This window comes from Mangifera indica, chromosome 8 (genome assembly GCF_011075055.1).
Source record: "Mangifera indica cultivar Alphonso chromosome 8, CATAS_Mindica_2.1, whole genome shotgun sequence".
In the NCBI taxonomy this organism is placed as follows: Eukaryota; Viridiplantae; Streptophyta; class Magnoliopsida; order Sapindales; family Anacardiaceae; genus Mangifera; species Mangifera indica.
This window is the reverse complement of record NC_058144.1, coordinates 243,933-262,571: the sequence shown is the minus strand read 5'-3', so window position 1 is coordinate 262,571 and position 18,639 is coordinate 243,933. Positions and strand designations below refer to the sequence as shown.

At 36.0% G+C, this 18,639-nt stretch overlaps 3 protein-coding genes across 6 annotated transcripts; 2 read left to right on the top strand and 1 right to left on the bottom strand.

The window, feature by feature from the left end:
• Window positions 1-934: 934 nt before the first annotated feature.
• LOC123222819 (serine/threonine-protein kinase D6PK) lies at window positions 935-5,970 on the top strand. 2 transcript variants are annotated; one of them, XR_006503719.1, is made up of 4 exons: window positions 935-1,313; window positions 2,223-3,556; window positions 4,328-5,360; window positions 5,529-5,970. XR_006503719.1 is itself a non-coding variant. In XM_044645792.1 (3 exons), the coding sequence occupies exons 2-3, from the start codon at window positions 2,274-2,276 to the stop codon at window positions 5,211-5,213; spliced, it is 2,169 nt and encodes a 722-aa protein (XP_044501727.1). In that variant the 5' UTR covers window positions 935-1,313; window positions 2,223-2,273; the 3' UTR covers window positions 5,214-5,521. The 2 variants fall into 2 exon arrangements, 1 of the variants encoding a protein (XP_044501727.1); XM_044645792.1 differs by lacking the exon at window positions 5,529-5,970 and having other exon boundaries at window positions 4,328-5,521.
• A 1,172-nt stretch (window positions 5,971-7,142) lies between these two features.
• Window positions 7,143-11,240, bottom strand: LOC123222818 (nitrate regulatory gene2 protein-like). Of its 2 annotated transcripts, XM_044645789.1 has the most exons (5): window positions 10,031-11,240; window positions 9,766-9,950; window positions 9,237-9,460; window positions 7,479-8,235; window positions 7,143-7,372 (listed from the first exon to the last, which is right to left on the bottom strand). In XM_044645789.1, the coding sequence occupies exons 1-5, from the start codon at window positions 11,142-11,144 to the stop codon at window positions 7,169-7,171; spliced, it is 2,484 nt and encodes an 827-aa protein (XP_044501724.1). In that variant the 5' UTR covers window positions 11,145-11,240; the 3' UTR covers window positions 7,143-7,168. The 2 variants fall into 2 exon arrangements, with proteins under 2 accessions (XP_044501724.1, XP_044501725.1); XM_044645790.1 differs by having other exon boundaries at window positions 7,143-8,235; window positions 10,031-11,238.
• Window positions 11,241-14,904: 3,664 nt separating this feature from the next.
• On the top strand, window positions 14,905-18,221 carry LOC123224156 (RGG repeats nuclear RNA binding protein A-like). 2 transcript variants are annotated; one of them, XM_044647719.1, is made up of 8 exons: window positions 14,905-14,996; window positions 15,093-15,449; window positions 16,170-16,488; window positions 16,584-16,649; window positions 16,853-16,985; window positions 17,369-17,524; window positions 17,628-17,684; window positions 17,794-18,221. In XM_044647719.1, exons 2-8 carry the CDS (start codon window positions 15,254-15,256, stop codon window positions 17,974-17,976), a joined length of 1,110 nt encoding a protein of 369 aa, XP_044503654.1. In that variant the 5' UTR covers window positions 14,905-14,996; window positions 15,093-15,253; the 3' UTR covers window positions 17,977-18,221. The 2 variants fall into 2 exon arrangements, with proteins under 2 accessions (XP_044503654.1, XP_044503653.1); XM_044647718.1 differs by lacking the exon at window positions 14,905-14,996 and having other exon boundaries at window positions 15,003-15,449.
• Window positions 18,222-18,639: the final 418 nt, after the last annotated feature.

The following is an 18,639-nucleotide window of genomic DNA, read 5'->3' as shown; positions in this document are numbered from 1 at the left end:
TTTTAATTCAATCAAATTCTCTTAAATTTAATTAAATTATTTCTTAATTTTTTATTAATTTCAATTTATATTTTTATTATACAATTCATAATTAATTATAGAATTTATTTCTATAATTAATTTTATTTATTATTTTTTTATTATCTTTCATAATTAACCATATAATTTATTTATATAATTAATTTTATTTATTATCAAAAAATGACAAGTAGTAGAAATTCTTCCGGTAATAGGAGATTTGGTCAATATTCACATATATCAAATGTGAATAAAAATCAATTTATAGATGATTTTTTAACACAAAAAGTGAAAGCCAATATGTAGAGGTTTAATGTATTAAATCAAGATCATGTATTAGAATTGATGGTTCAATGTCGGTTTCAAAACAAAACTGTCAGTTTCGAATCGAAATCGTCGATTCTGAACCAGGGTCATGAACTAGAACCGTCCTATTACGGTTTCGGTTTATGATTCTTATTTTTTCGAATCGTGAACCAATGATTTCGAACCGAAACCACTGATTCATAAACCGTGGCCAGGACTATCATCACCAATTCTATTTATTTATTTTTATAAAAGTAATGAAAAAAATGATGGTACTTTCATATATAAATAATAATTTATTATTACATCATTTTATATTATTTAATTTCTAATTTAAAATTATTTTATTATATAATAATATTTTATTATTTATACATAAAATTATATATATATATTTTTTTATAAACCCCACTAATCAGAAAAATTGACCATATTTATTTATTACCAAAAAATTTTTAATTGAAGCTAATTGCTTGATCAGAGCTGAATTCACCACACCAAATAAAACCGCAGAAGCACTCCATCGTTTCTCAACACACGTAAGTTTAAAGCGTCCCCACCTATGAAAAGATGTGTAGTTCAAAGAAGAAACAGAAGGGCCAGCGGGCCCTACCTCTTCCACAATTGCATTCTCCCCTTTCTCTCTCTACAGCTCCACAGCTAAAGTGCACTGCAAATCCTGATTTTCTCCTTAAAATTTTAAAAAAGCAAAAGCTACCATCGCCATTAACTCGAGCTTTAGTCACAGTTGCAGAGGACTCTGTCCACAGTCTAGAGGGAAAAAAGAAAAGAAAAAGGAGCTTCGAGCCATCATCGCTCGGGCTCTATAAACATCCAGTTTTACTTTTAAATTTATTTTTGGAGTTTCTAGAGAGGGAAGGAAGGGGCTTCAGGCTTTAGCTCAATGGAAGCCCTAATTAAAACGCTTGTTTGATCCTTTAAAAATTTGCTGGTCTAGTCCGTAGTGATTCTTACTACTGATTTTACTGGTGCGTTTTTATTTTTTTATTTTAATATTTCCTTTCTTTGTTTGAGTGAAATGAATATTCTGTTTTCGCATACTTTTTATTTTAATTTTGCTTTTTTGTTATTTCGAGATCACTCTTTTTGCCGTTTACTGACTTTGAATTGTTCATATTCGTTTTGTTTTCCTTTTTGTTGAAGGTTTTGCGTAGAATTCAAGTGTGTATGTTAAGAATGTGCTCTGAGAGAATTTTTGTATTTTTTCACTTTTTTGAGCTTCTGGTCTTTTCCCGCTTTTTTATTAATTTATTAAATGGGGTTTTGATTTAATATTCCGGATTTGTCTCTATATTACTTGATTGTTAGCGAAGTTAAGGATTTTGCTGTTCATTTGCTTGTTCTGGTGAGGTTTTTGAGCATGTATGAAATTAGGGTTTTGTACTTTCAGAATGATTTTGTGACTTGGTTTGAAGAGGGTTTGGGATTTATGTTTGATATATTGTATATTTACAAACTCAATGACATCCTAAGGCCGCTTTTTATTTTTCTAACGAATTCTAGTTTTTTTTAAATTTCTCTTTTATTCCTTTCTGTGGACAAATCGTTTTAGAGAAAATCTAAGTGTAAGAATATGAATTATCTCTACTCAATTGAAACTTATGGTACTTTATATGCCAGCTAAAGCAGAGTTATGTTTGTTTGTGTGTGTGATTTGATTGATGATTTTTGTACTTTTAGTGCATAATTCTTCCAAGAAACGTGGGATAGTTACTAGTTAAGAATTTTTTATGCTGCTTGAGTAGACTAAAGTTAGGGGATTTTTCTTATGCTGATTCAATGGTTTGATTTCACTAAAGGAGGAATAAACTATAGCTCTTTGATTGAACCGGGAAATAAAAGTAGTCACTGAACTCAAATCTTATTCCTGTTTGCAGGGTTTTTTTTGCTGATAGATTATTCCATGTAAAGTTGTATGGTCATCAGACATGGAAAAAGTTCCAGAATCAAAGTCACTTCCTGGAAAATATCCTGTTGCGGTCCAGGTATCAAATTCATTAATGGCCTCAGGAATGGAAGTTGGTCAGGTTTCAAATGTGCATAGAGGATTGTTGAGAGAAGTGGTTCGATCTAATGCAAGAGATTTCCGAGATTTAGACTCATCTGCACCTCTAAGGATGTGGAAGGGAAAAGATTCCTTGCCTGAACGGGAAGAACTTATGACTGATATCATGACATTTAAGAGCAATGATGATTTGCTTGAGGATGCTGGCTCTAGTTCTTTCTCTGGGGCTAGTCATCCTGCAGAGCCAGTTGATACAGATCTGATTGAAACAGTGTATGTATCAATTGGTCAAAACAAATCTGAGGCTGCATGTCTGATGAAAAACTTGTCAAGGAAGGGACCTTTTCTAGAAGATCTTTCTATCAGGGTTCCTCCCAAGAAACCAAGCCTGGCTATTCTTTCACCAGCAGAAAGCTTGGTTGAAGAACCTGGTGACTTAGGGGTAGTGTCTTCTCCATTTTCAGTTCCTCGTGCATCACAAAATACAGAGAACTCACTCCCTCCGGATTCAGAGGAGAAGGAATGTGTGTGGGATGCTTCATTGCCTCCAAGTGGCAATGTAAGTCCACATAGTAGCATCGATAGTACTGGTGTTGTCACAGCTATGAGCATTGTCAATAGCTGTGCTAGTACATATCGCAGTGATGCCATTACAAGTGATGGCATGCTTAGTATGGAGAGGAACTGTGAGAGTACGAAAGGCAGCATTAGAGGGGATTCTCTTGAGAGTGCAAAAACAAGTATTAGTCGAGCAAGTGACAGCAGTGGCCTAAGTGATGATAGTAACTGGAGCAACATTACTGGCAGTGCTAATAAACCTCATAAAGGAAATGATCCAAGGTGGAAGGCTATCCTTGCCATTCGAGCACGGGATGGAATCTTGGGCATGAGTCATTTTAGATTACTCAAAAGGCTTGGTTGTGGTGACATTGGCAGTGTGTATCTCTCTGAGCTGAGCAGTACTCGATGTTATTTTGCAATGAAAGTAATGGACAAGGCATCCCTTGCAAGTAGGAAAAAGTTGACTAGAGCTCAGACAGAAAGGGAGATTTTGCAGTTGTTGGACCATCCATTTCTGCCTACTTTGTATACACATTTTGAGACTGATAGGTTCTCATGTTTGGTCATGGAATATTGTCCAGGAGGTGATCTGCACACTTTGAGGCAAAGGCAGCCTGGGAAACATTTCTCCGAGTATGCTGCACGGTATGGTTTATATCATTATAGCATTCTACTCTATTTATCCTCTTTTTTTTTGGGGGGGGGGGGGGGGGGGGTTGTGGGCCCTTGGTATTCATAAGTTCTTGTTGCACAATCCTGTCTTGCCATATTCAGACTTCCTGGGGAAATTAGTCGATTATGTCTTAGCTACAACCTTGCACAATGTTCCATGACTACTATGTGTAACTTTATTTTTCACTTGTTTAGAAGTTGAAGGAAATAACAAAGAACCAGATGTTGGTAGGAGACTTTGGTTTTATCTACTGCATGTATGAAACAGTTCTAGTTTTCATTATAATGTCACAACTTTGAACAGAGTAGCCAGCTAATTTTTATACATTATTGTCAGTTGTTGAGTGGTTTTTTTGACCTGGAAAAGTAATCCGTGTTCCATATAACTAGAAGAATTATTTATACATGATTCTCATCATTTATTAGCAAGTAATAATGGGGAAGCAATGCAAAGTCAAAGACAACCATGAGCTAATGGAGATGTAAAAAATTTAAACTGAAGACTTAAGCATGACCAGATACCCACTAGGTTAACCAATCAGTTTTTCGGAATCTCTCAATGTGCTTGCTCTGTGTTTCTGAAGGTTAATCGTCTTTGCCACTGTATTAAATCATCCTTACAGTTTTAGTATAGCTGGTGTGACACTTCTTTGTTCACTCAGCCTTCAAATGTTGTTTTTCGCTGAAACTGATAATGTTAATCAGACAAGTTAAGAATTCATCTTCTTTCCTCTTAATATGCAGATTTTATGCTGCAGAGGTTTTGCTGGCGCTTGAATATCTCCACATGCTTGGTGTTGTCTACAGGGACTTGAAACCTGAAAATGTTCTGGTCCGTGATGATGGCCACATAATGCTCTCAGACTTTGACCTTTCTTTGAGATGCACGGTTTCCCCCACCCTCATAAAGACCTCATCATTCGATTCTGATCCTTCGAAGCGGGCAGCTGGTGGTGCATTCTGTGTTCAGCCAGCCTGTATTGAGCCCTCATCTGTATGCATACAGCCTGCTTGCTTTATCCCTCGAATATTCCCTCAGAAGAGCAAGAAGAAATCCCGAAAACCTCGTTCTGACCTTGGAATGACATCTAGTACATTACCAGAGCTCGTTGCAGAGCCTACTGCAGCCCGGTCTATGTCCTTCGTTGGAACGCATGAGTATCTAGCCCCAGAAATTATCAAGGGGGAGGGTCATGGTAGTGCAGTTGATTGGTGGACATTTGGGATTTTCTTGCATGAACTACTTTATGGTAAAACCCCATTCAAAGGCTCTGGAAATCGAGCTACATTGTTCAATGTGGTGGGGCAACAACTTAGATTCCCAGATTCACCAGCAACCAGTTATGCCAGCCGTGATCTGATACGAGGCTTGCTAGTTAAGGAACCACAACATCGGCTTGGTGTGAAGAGGGGTGCAACTGAGATCAAACAGCACCCTTTCTTTGAAGGTGTGAATTGGGCTCTGATACGGTGCAGTACACCACCAGAGGTACCAAGACCAGTGGAAACCGAGCTTCCTGGGAAATTTGGGCCTGCTGACTCGGTTGGCATGAGTAGCAGCAGTAAAAGGATGGTGGGGACAGACATGATGAAGTCTGGGGGTACATATCTGGACTTCGAGTTCTTTTAGTTGGGGTGAATGGATTGCTGTGCTGTGTTGTATGTGTATCATCATTTGTTAATTCTGCAAGAGTATTCTTGCATTAACCTGAGCTGAATCACTTGAAAGACGAAAAAAATTCATCACAACTGGAAATGAATAGCTTCAGTTTACAAGGTATGTTGGATTAAGCTTAGGGATCATGCTGTGATCAGACTTTTAGAACTGATAACCCAGAAACTACTCTTCAAGCAGACTACTTGTTATCTTTTCAATAGAGCTAATATTGTGAATCTGAATTTATAATGGAAATTTCGCTCCTCGTGTTATCTTTTCAATATGCAGACTTGATCTATGGTGTAAATCAAATGGAATGAACGGACCATTTCGCACCGTATGATTCTAATTTAGTTTTCGTTTGGAAAAGCTATATGCCGGGCCAATTTATTCCATTTTGCAAAATGGGAAACCTTCAGCTACTGGCCTGACTCTATGTTTCGGAAGCACCAGAGACTGAGAGACACCGATGAATCAATCTGAATCTTACAATCAGTGGGTTTTTCTATTTTTTTTGTTGGTTGGTTTCTGTTTTACTAAATACACCAAGGGATGAATAGTCATAGTAGGTAACACATACGATACAAACCTTTTTATGTAGCTCTCGTAAATTTTCCGATTAAAAGGGAGAAATGAGGCCCACAGCCACAGCTGCTAGCTCTTTACAAATTTGATTTCTTCAAAGAATTGTCCCCAATCTTCAACAATTACATTCCTTTCATCTTTTGCATTATTTTGCAATGCATGCATCTATCTCTATATCTTGTTAACTTGTCTTTTTAACCTCCTCATATCTTTCTGATAACTTCTGCTATTATTACGAAGTGGCCATTAAAGGTAGGTGGATGGTTGAACATGAACACGATTGTCTTTCTTTTGATAAGAATAATGTTTGTCTGATCAGGGTAATAATAATGAATGATGAGCAATTTATCCAACACAAATAAGCGTGGATACAAAGCGAATCAAACGTGGACACTCATAGCTCAATTCGATTTAAATGAAAAATGGAGCTTGAATTTGTCTCAAAACCAAAGTTTATATTATCTTTAACTCAATTTAGTCCCTAAATTTAAAACTTAACTCAAGTTTATATCTCAAATTCGTAATTTGAATTCACTATTTATTAACAAAATAATGTCATTTTTTATCTAATAATGAGTAAAACGATATCATTTTAATAAGTACTTAATATAACTTAAATTAAACTACAAGCTAAACTTGGAACTAAATCAAGTGATTTACTCAGCTTGTAAACCAGATCAAATCGAACTCTTTTTTAGTTTAAGTTTAACTCAATTTAAAAAATAATCTTGATTCGAGTCCAATTTGCCTTCGACTAAATGAATTCAACCAAACCGATTTTCAAAACCGAGTCAACTCGGTTTGAATTCAACTCTACTGTTACACAAACACCTAATCATTTTAATCCTTGTGTAAATAGTTGATTATGAGTGTGAAGGAGGAAGAATTGAAACTTTCTCCTAAATAAGCTCCAACATCAAATTATTTTACAAACCAATAAAACTATATGCACCCATTTTAAGTACACAAATTTATACATACTTATATATATTATCATATGAATAAATAATTTTAAATTAAAGATAACATAATATATAATCATGTGATAATATATATAATTTGTATACACGTTTATATCCAAAGCGAATACACATAATATTGCTCTTTACAAACTAGTGATACTTCATGTACTAATTGACAAATACTAATAAATTTTAACACCTTTAAGTCTCATCATATGATTAAATAATCTAATTCATAATCGTTTAATCATATAATATCAGATAAACCGTTAATACCTAATAGTGTTTGTTCATATAATATTTCCCTACCAATTTTTATGCTCAATTAGTATATAATTACATATAGAATAAGATCTTGGAAGAGAGAAACCAGTTGTATATTTATTCATTTTCTGAAATTGCTAATCTCTGAAACAACAATTCGAAGCAATTTCCTGTACAAACACATTGTTCTCCCCTTGGCATACTAAATGAAGGACAAAACCCCAAAAGGTAAAAAATTTCCTTATATTTACTGATCAAAACCTTCTTCTGCCCATTTCCCCACAGGCGGGAAAAAAAAAAAAAAACAATAATTATAGGAGCCTGCAGGCAAAAATATCTCTCTTAGGAATTTGAAACTTCACTCAAAAATTGAAGTGGAAAAATTAAGTTAAAATAATTATTTGATAGCATAGGCAAGGGTGCACACCGATTCAAGAGCTTCAGTAAACAAGGAAGAGAAACTGGTTAATGCTTGAAAAACCCCTGGTAAGCCTGTCTGAAGATTGTTCAGTGTCATTGCTCTTGTCACCTCTACCGCATTTGAATGTCTCAGCATCTCATCTTCCACCCGTCTTTGGCATGCAGCAAGCTCTGATTTTTTCTCAGCTAGCGGATCCCGGGCATCTAAAACCTGTCCATTATCAGGACCGGCATCAGGAAGTTTAACACCAGCCATGGAGTATGTGTGGTAGTACTTCCTTTCTATGTTTCTGAGAGATGAAGCCTTCTTCTCAAGATCCTTTGAGGCAGATTCAGTTTGCTTTTTGATCTTGAGCTCTTCTCTTTGTTTTACAGATATCACATGAACAACAATGATAAAGCTCTTGATGGCTTCAGAAGCAACTGTGTCAGGGACACGGTCAAGGGCAAGCTTCCACTCATCACAAAATGCATACAACTCAGAGGGTTCCCTGTTGATACTCCTGTTGTCATTGCTGACAGGAAGAAGAGTAAGCTTGAACCAGCCATGGAGGGACCGGATGAAATCACGTTGGAATTTTATTAGGCAACAGAAACTAGAGTGCCATGCAGAGACAGCAGACTCAAGGTCACGAGTTGCTTGTCGGTGTAATTCAGAAGTTGAGTTCCCCTGGTTTGCTCGGTTCACAAAACCTCGGACTTGCTGCACAATGTCCTTTTGAATTTCATGGTACTGATGCATTGACCTCCACATATACATGAACCTGCATCCAACATTTCATATATTAAAATATGTTATATAAAAAAGACATCAAAGAGAAGATCAATATATTCACTATTTTGAGAACAAAGTACGAAATCTAGAATATCATGATTATTGAAGAAGTCACTTTAGCCCAAATTGTGACTGTTAAATCTGTTGTCTTGTTTTTGTGGATATGTTTACTTTCATGTGCGTATTCGGCAAAGCTTTCTAGGTTCAGTCTAAGGTTTCAAGACTTCAGCACCAACAAGTTTGGTTTCCAGAAACCAAATAGTCGTAGACAGTGAGCTAACAATATGGCTCACAAGTTATTGGTGGCAAGAACAGCAAGTACAAAAGTTGTAGATTCCAGAATCTAGTGTACGGCTTAATAGTAGAAGACTACTTGGTAATCTAGGCTAGCATAGTTTCTTTTTAAAAAAAAAAAAAATATAACTTGGTTATGAAGAATGATTTGATAATCCATTGCCACATTCAGTCACCATCCATTAATCAATTTTCTTTTATTTTATGCATGGGTGGGCAGAGTTGCTGATGGTTGAGAGAAGAGGGAAGGAGTAGAATGGGACATTCATGTTTATTAGTCTAAGAAATAGATAATGGTGGTAGGCCATATCAAATAATCTAATGCACCTAACACTCCACTCATAAATTTCCATTTGCCTACAAAATTGTCTGGAGATCAAAGGTGATAAAACCGTAGGCATGGTGCAGTATCAGGGCACTAGTTACTGTTAAGAGGTCGATAGGAATTGCAAAAGTCCAGGACAACAAGATTTCGAAAAAAGAAACTGAAGCAGATGCTTATTAGAGAGCATCTGTCCCTTAATGATTCACCAACCAAACAAACGGCCACTGCTGCCACAAATCCAGTCAATAATTATGACTCAGTTCTCCAATATAAAACCAGGTCAATCTAACATGAGAACTTATGTGTTTGAACTCATTGTAACAGTTTATAACGAAGGAAATTAAGATTGTGGTGAGGAAAAGTGAGCTTACCCATGGCAAAGATCAACAAGCTCTGGAACAAGATTGTTGTCTCTAACACCGATGATGGCAGAAGAAGTTGTGTTGACAGCTTGAGATGTAACAATAATTAGTGATTGCAGCCTCTTGATAGAAGCCTTAGTCTTGTCTATCTTGGTTTCGTCTTCCCCCTTGTACTCTTGACTTTGTAGAGATGACAGCTTCTTTTCATGCTCAATCTTCACACCTTCTTTAGCCTATATAATACAATAAATAATCAACATAAAAATCAAATGCCATAAAACTATAAAACCAATCCATGAAGAGTTTCCTCCTTTTTTTTAATTTAAAGATGCTTAAAGACAATACTTCCATATTGATACACTCCCACAGAAAACAGATTATGTGGGGGGGTTAAACTCCCCACTCCCCACCATGCTACAGGGCATTTTGGTCAAATCACAGACTCGTAGGGTTGGTATATTATTAATTGGTGTTACCCATAAAAAAACCGAAAATGAAGTAAAAATTAAATTTTTAATAATTAAAAAAAAAATTGAACCTTGACTTCCCCGTAAAGCTTTTTCTCCCAAGCCAAGAGCCGGTCAAGGGTGGAGCAAAGGCTCTTTGGACCACCCGGTTCGTTGAGTGAACCAGTGTCGAGCCGATACTTAACAGCCAATGGCGGTTTTGAGGTCCAGCTCGAGCTCAGGTTGCTCAACATACTGCTAGAATGATACACCGTCTCTGCAGCCAAAAGATTAATAATCTAACAAATTAGAATAATTCACAAGTTATAAAATAATTTCATAATTATAGTAACTTACTCTTCAATTGCTTAGAACTGCGATCCAGCTGAGCGCTGCCAATTTCTAAGATATCAGAAAGTTGGTCTCCAGCTGCAGCCGCCTTCTCGAAATTCTCTTTAAGAGCTTCAACGATCTCTTTCAAATTCTTATGTCTGACCACCATCTTCATATCCGAAATCTCCCTAACCCGGTAACCGGCTGAAGAGGAAGCCGCATCCTCCGATTTATCAGCATAGATAGGGTGTTGCTTCACCGAACTTCCGAAATTCGAGTGGCTTCCCATCTCGGATTTTGATTCTTTATCCATGTCTTCCCCTTCGTCCGATGAAGTCGTAGTACTGTAATTATCCCCCCACTCGCTGAAATGGACTTCCTCTCTCTCGGTTTCCTCATCAACAAAGCTACTAGTTTTGTTACCAATATTACTGTTTTGGAAAGGGCCCTCCTTATGTGGTTGGGAAAAGTCGTATTCCGATCTCTCGGTTTCGGAATCTCGATCGCCGTCTAAATATTGAGGATGAGGGTGGTTTTGGTTTTGAATATTTTCGCGCGCTTTACGGTTGAAGAATTCAGAGTCTGGAGGAGAAGGAGGGTAGAAATTTTCCCAATTCCAAACAGAGGAAGCTTGTGAAGGCGTGGTTGAGTAGGTGGGGTTCGGTCTGTAAGCAGTAGGGTAGAAATTATTAGACATCTGACTCCGAGGTGTCGAAGTAATACTCGATTCCGACAAAATGTGAGGGAGTTTTGGCGGTGGTTTACGGCGTCGTTTGGCAGAAGCAGTAACAATATTAGGTAGGTTTGTGTTTGCTACCTGAGGGGGAGGTGGTTGAGGTGTGTGGAGAGTGGGACTGGGAGATGGCGTCACACGTGGAGGTATGTGATTGGTTGATGGTTGTGGAGTTGGATTTGGAGGCTGGATGAAAACGGCTGGGGTTTCATCAGAAACGGCGATTTGCTCTTCAGCTGCAAAAACACAGAGAGCGGTGCCAGTGAGCCGTAGGGAGCGACAGTAGTCGGCGTGAGACGCTGCTAACTGGTGGCGAGCGAAGACGGCTTCCTTCATCAAACGGCGACGTTCCTTGCATCGCCTAACAGTGTCCTCGTTGTCCAGTTTCGATGCCGTACAACCCATTGGAGAAAAGTTTAGAAAGAGAGAGAGAGTGAGTGAGTTTATGGTTGGATTTTGGAGTATGAGAAACAAAGTTGGGTTAGGGAAATTTAGTGGGTTATTCATTTAATATTTGATTGTATTCTTAATGTTTGAATCAGGGATCCGATCCGATCCGATCCGAGCCTACTGTTTTTAAAATGGTTTCATTATGGACAATCTAAAGATGGGATGGGATGGGACTAAACATTGGCAAAATATCACAATCAAAGTTAAACCGCTTTTGCTTGTTTAAGTCATCAGCTGCTCTAATCAAAGCAATTGAAGGATGGAAGAGGATATCGCACAGCAGATATTCCACAATAAGTGGATACTTATTTTCAAGAAAAGAAAATGAAAGGTAGTTTTTTTCGTCCCCCAATTGTCTGTCTCACTGTTCAATTTTCTACATCTACTCTACTCCACATCTCTTTTCTCGTCTTTTATTGCATTATCATTGTTCAATTTTCTTCTACAGCTTTAGCTTTTAACTTTTGCCGTTTAATTTGACACATTTTAACCACCTGGATCACCATCTATTAATATGTTCTTTTATCTTTATCTTAAAATCATCGTATAATATTATTATATATTTGAATTTGTATAAACATAGATATAACTTTGACTTCTCATCTCCATCAAAACTATTATCATATTTCTCAATTACAATCACATCGCGTTAGTTTTTTATCAAAAAAAAAAAAAACTACCCCTCATAACGGCAAATTGGTGATAGAACAGAATAGAAATCCAGAGACAAATAAAGAGATAAGTAAAGATAGAGAAAATTCATGAAAGAGTAACCAGCCAACCATGCACATATATTTCCACATGACAAAGCCTAGGAAGGTGCTCCTTCCCACCACGTTTTCTTTGCCAAACAGCTAGCATGTATATAGCATCTGTTCTCTGGAGTCAAAAAAACAATAACCTGAGAAGCTTTCACTCAAGTGATCAATCCTTTGGGAGACATCTTCTAGTTAAAGACTACTAACTGGCAATACAGTCGTGGTGTGTAGAGTAGCCTCAGGCTTTCATGTTGATACTGCTTATAGAGAATTGAAAAACAGCCCTTGGTCATTGGGAAAACCGAAGTTCCCAAACAATTCCTGAATCAACAACGTGAGTATCAAACCTTGATCCTTCTGGTGTCAAGTATATGATTATACAGCAAAATAATGCCTCACTGTGTCATCACTACAGTCGAAAATCAAATATGCAAAATTCAGTATTTGATCTCAGAGCACTTTCACTACTAATTTCGCTAAGTAGAATAATTAAAATTAAAGCTCAAGAGCTTTTGCAAGGGGACCAGACAAATGAAATGGTGTAGACTGCAGGGTAGATTGTTTAGATTCCTTCAATTCAACCAGTACTCAAAGAAATTGTATTTTATGATGTGAAAAAGTTAAACTACAAAAACGATAAATAATTATTTCCAGATCAAGTCTAAAATCATAAGGAGAAAAAACGACCATGGCATCATTGATTGCATAAGCAACACTGTAATATTTGTGCTCAAGGGAGAAAGAAAGAGAAAAGTTGTATCCAAAAATAAGCAATTATTAATGCCTAATGCTCCTTAAGCATATCAAACTTCTGGTGCAAAGATTTTTTAAGTTGCTTGCATCAGGAGGAGTATTCCTGCATCTCTCTTGAGCATCAATAAAACTGCTATAAAAACTTTCAGCATGTCTCAGTCTCACGCAACAGCACTCTGTTGCTCAAATAGAATTATATATACATATATATATGAAAAAAGAAAAAAAAAAAAATGAGTACATACTACATGAACATGAAATAAGAAAATCAAACAGAATTATTAATAAGAAAATCGATGAGTGGAGTGTCAATCTTCTACATTTTACACATTTGCTTTTTGTGTTAATTTTTTTTTTAAAAAAAAAAAAGCCAGCCATTGTTAAAGAACATTTAACCACATGCCATCCCTGGTCAATAAATAGTTTCTCCCTTACAAGTAAGTAGTGTTGGTGCAGCAAAAATTCCAAGAAGTGCACAACCACGACTCTGAAACAAAAGGAATAAGAGATATTATATGTCTATCAGAACTTTCTGGAATGCATTTTATAGAAAGGTCTTCTTGACGCAACAGCTTCAAAAAATCCTTTTTGTCTATCATGTTCAAGTTCATGTCCCTTCAACAACAATTCTTCGAGGCTAATATATTTTGAAATTGCTTTTGTTAAAAGGCAGTAATTCATTTCAGTAAACCCAAACCTTGGGTGAGAAATAATCTTTTGGCCTTTTTCATGATCAGATATGCTACGTCTGCTGTGCATCTGAGTGATGCAAGGCAGTCAAACTGCCAACATGCCGCTTCAGTGAGAGATGATAATTTTAATTGAATTTAGGAGTTTCAATCTTAATGAAAAAACATTCTTAATAGAAACGAAGAACGGAACAGGGATAAATAAAGCTATATCTTCTAAACTCAAATGATCTTAAATTACAATTTATCATTCGTATTTGGTGCAGTATAGAATCAATCGATTCTTGTCCAAAAATAAAACAGACAACGTCCATCTAATCCAACTATTAAACTCCAAATGCACTCAAGAGTTTTTGATAATAACAAATACACCCAAAAATTATTAATTATTATTGTAGTATCTTTTTATTAAAGTATATATCATAAATTTATTATAAAATAAACAAATTAAAATGAAAGAGGGTACATCAATTGTTTTTCTGAAACAACATTTTAGATTTAAAATAAAAAATTGAAAAAAAATATCATTAGGCAAAGGGTGTTATCGTATCGATGTCAAATGTTTGGGATGTGTCTTAATTTTCTCAAACTTTGAGGAGAAATTCTTGTCATAATCCGTTAATCTTCAGCCCTAATGGAATAATAAAAGAATGCGTCACATCACCGTCTGCAAGTGGGCAATTCTATGAATTTGCAAGACAGCCGCCACCAAGGTAATGATGCAACTCTCTATAAATCAAACCCCCGAAATCAACGGCTATTGTCTAGCCAAGTGGTCAATAATCCATCCTTTAAATTTATGTATTAAATATCATTAGTCTGAAGACAAGACAAAGCAACCTGACTAAATCTTCTTCCAGATGCATTCTAACTAAGTTGACCCCAATCAATCAAGGTAAATTAAAGCTCAATTTGAATTTAAAATGTTTAGTAAACATTAATGCTTGAAAGAAAAATAAGGATAATTACAGAAGAGAAAAAATAAAATTATCAAAAAAAAAAAAAAGTCACTAATAAAGATGAATGGTTAAAGAAATTGGATAATCATTGAAAAGAAAACCTTATGTGAATAATTATTGATGCTTTAATTTGAGTTTAGATAAACCCAATCAAATATATATTCAATTTGGGATCAAATCCATCTTTATCAAAACTAGAATTAGATCAAAACTAAGCTAAATTAGTTTGGTTAGATATGATTTTTAACTTGATTGAAATAAAATTACGAGTTAGAATTTCAATTTGATAATTTAAATTTATTTTAGCTTGGATCACTTTCTAATGATATTATTTATCACGCAAGTATCCACCCCTTAAATGACCTTTCAATAGCATCTCTAACAAATTTAAATGAGTTCAAGTTAGTCATTATTTATTTAAATCGAGTTTGAGTTAACCCATATTCGAGTTTGTTTCGGATTAAATGAAACCTCCAATGGCATATCCGTAAATATGGTAGACGTAAGGATCAAACTGTCATTTAAAAAAGGCCTTAAATTCCTTATATCACAACACGTATATAAAAACAATATAATAATAGACAAAACCCTCCTCACGAGCTCCTTAGAGCGACAAAGAACGGCAATAAATTGAGCGTATCGGATTAGGTCTCACTCTCCACTCTTGTTGCGGCTAGGGTTTCTCTCTCACTTTCCTTCTTCATCAACTTCTTCTTCTAACACTTTCAGTTTCACTTTTGACAGATCTACACGTATACACTGATCAAACATACATCCATGGACGAGGTGTTGATAAGCTAGGGTTTCGTGGTCGCGCCTTTTTTGAGTGAGGAGGATTCTTTGAGAGTTGAGATTTTGTTGTGTGTGTGTGTGTGTGGGGTTAATTGAGTTATCATATTTAAGAAATGGCGACCATGAACCCTTTTGATTTGTTGGGTGACGATGATACCGAGGATCCATCACAACTGATCGCTGCTCAACAGAAAGTCGTTGCTAAGAAAAAAGCGTCGACTCAGCCCACGGATCAAGCTAAGCAGCAGCCCTTGACTCAGACCAAGGTGGCTAAGCTTCCCTCAAAACCCCTTCCGCCTGCTCTGGCTGGTAAACCACTTTTTTTAATATATTATATGAACTTCGTTATGGATTTATATAATCTTTATTTTTTAATATGTGACGCTTGAATTTGTTGAGTGTTTAAATTTATTTATTTGAAATCTAAGATATTATAATTTGAAGATTATGGTATGGATTGTATGACTATTAATTATGTTATTTCGCATTTATTATATAGGGATTTTAAATGAAAGTGAAATTATTGATTGCCCTTATAGGAAGATAATTTTTAGTGTGAACTCTGTGGAGTTGATATTTAAATAATTTATTTTTTTAGTTAAGTTAATGGAAGTTTAAGTTGGGATAAAAACATTGTTTTTTGTGTATGAATGCTTCGTAATTGGTCGGTGTGGATTTGATAATTTCCTATCAGAGATTAGTAACGGTAATGATCCTAAAGACCTGATTTATTTACAAATATAATCAGTCTTGAAGAACATCGAATGGACTAAGTCTTTTAGTAGACTTTTGATTATAATATGCATCACTGTGTTTCTTTTCTGTTTTTTGTCAATGTATTGTGATTGTATTCTAATTTGTGATTTGGTTTTGTTTTATGGCGAAGCTAAAAAAATTTACTACTTTTATATGCATTGGATATCTGGAAACTACATTGTTGTGCTGAGTTTTTTGAGGTTGCTTGGATCTTTTGATATGTGGACTCATGTGTTTGATGAACTTATTTTTATCCTTTTTTGTTGGGTATAGTGAGAGAGGCAAAGAGTGATACTGGTCGTGGAGGAAGTCGTGGAGGTGGACGTGGTTATGGGCGTGGTCGTGGCGGCAGTGGAGGTGGATATAGGCGTGATTATCCCAATGATGAGAACTCATTCAGCACCGGTGGGGTCCCTGGTGGTCAAGGTGCTCAAGAAGATGGAGAGGCTGGGAAGAACTCTGAAAGGCGTGGCTATGGTGCACCTCGTGGTCCTTATCGTGGTGGACGTCGTGGCGGTTTTAGTAATGGTGAAATTGGTGACGAGGAACGCCCTCGTAGGACATTTGAGCGCCACAGTGGCACTGGGCGTGGGTAATATATATTTTATTTTTGCTTATTTTTATATGTCCTGTTGTATTGGAATTATTGTGTTTACGCTTCTAAAATTGCCTTTATTCTATTTGCAGAAATGAAATCAAACGGGAAGGGTCTGGCCGTGGTAACTGGGGATCCCAAATTGATGAGATCTCTCAGTGAGTATATCCTTTATGATCTTTCTATCTATCTATCTATCTATCTATCTATCTATCTATCTATATATATATATATATATATATATATGGTAAAAAAAAGGTGTGAATACTTGTTAATTTAGCTTTTGTGTTCATAAGATATGCCTTCTTGTTGACCAAAATACTTTGCTGTTTCTACAATATCCTATGTTTGCTATGTCCAGGGTGAATGAGGAAGTTGTCAATGAAAGTGAGAAGAATTTCGGTGATGAGAAGCCTCAAGGAGAGGAAGGTGTGGCTGATGGAAACAAGGACAGTCCTGCTAATGAACCTGAAGAGAAAGAACCTGAGGAAAAGGTGTGTATTTTAATTTATTTCGTAAATGTTAGGGATATTCCAATATCCCTTACAATTTTCTTCTGTTATCATTCTATTTGTTTTGTCTACCTGTGTATCTTATGTTTTTTCGAACAATAGTTAATAATATTCCTTGCTGAGATAGCTTGATATATTAGTATTTTCAGAAATTCAGATCCATATCCATTTATAAGCCTTATTAGCCAATTTGATGAAGCCTTATATATGCTCATTGTCATTTCCACCCTTTACAAGAATAAAAACAAGCTTTATACATGCTCATTTTCATGTCCACCCTTTACAAGGATACAGACAAGCTTTATAAGGCTTATTGCAGTTACTGATTATTACTGTAGCCTCTAACAATTGTTCCTAAAACTTAGGAGATGACTCTTGAGGAGTATGAGAAGTTGCTGGAAAAAAAGAGGAAAGCCCTGCAGGCCCGTAAGACTGAAGAAAGAAAGGTTGATGCTAAGGAGTTTGAGTCAATGCAACCACTCTTCAACAAGAAGGGCAATGATGATGTCTTTATTAAATTGGTAAGACCTTTTGGAACTTAAGAAAATTTTCGTCTGTTATTGGTCTTGTGAAACTAACTAAAATATGTCAAGTTAATCATCCTACTTTTTTTTTTTGGTAAAGGGTTCTGAAAAGGACAAGCGAAAGGAGGCTGCTGAGAAGGAAGAGAAGGCAAAAAAGGTAAATTACTTGTCTATTAGTTCTACTTTTTCGACTTCCTCTTTCAGCTTTTCAAGATTGATCATCTTGTAGTGAATATACTTCTTCTAACTTAATGCTTTGGCTCTAGTCTGTCAGCATCAATGAGTTTTTGAAGCCCACAGAAAGGGAGAGGTATTACACTCCAGGTGGTCGTGGTCGTGGCCGTGGCCGTGGTTCAAGAGGAGGATACGGGGGGAGCAGCGCAATCAGTAACATAGCTGCCCCTTCCATTGAGGACCCTGGTCAGTTCCCAACCTTGGGGGCCAAATGAGTTTGTGTAGAACCCATTAAATCTCTGTTGGGTTTTTTGAAATTTTGGGTTATCATAGTCAGGAAATTGACTTGAATAATGTGGTTTCCTGTATCAGAAAAGATTTTTTTAAACTTTATGCTTTAAAATGTATATTTTAGGTGTTTCTTCATGTGTGCCCAGATGTAGCCTTGGTATGATTTAACTGTGTTAAAATTTTGGGGCATGTGAAAACTATTTATTTATGACTAGAAATTATCTTGGCAGTTTTGAGGATTTATTTTATAACTTAAAATATAATAGATTATTTTGTGGTTGGTTACTTTTAATTAATTATATCTTCAAGCAAAATGAGAATTTCTGGGTGCTGAAATTGGGTATAATAATTTCCCTTAATGCCTTGTGTAATATCAAACAATTTCTAAGATCAGATCTGTCTCGTAATTTGATTTATATGTATGTATAAAACAAATCTGGAGTATTAGTTGTGTTGTGTTCGTCCAAAACTACTTGCTTTGCAAGAATCTGAGTCTTAACTTGAACCCTCTATTGTATAGACTGCAAATTTAAGATTCTGTGTGTTAACCGGTTGATGTACATGTGAAATGTGGACGAGGGTTCTCAATTTCTGTTTTTAGAGACCAAGATAGATACAAATATTTATGATGACCAAACGAAATTTAA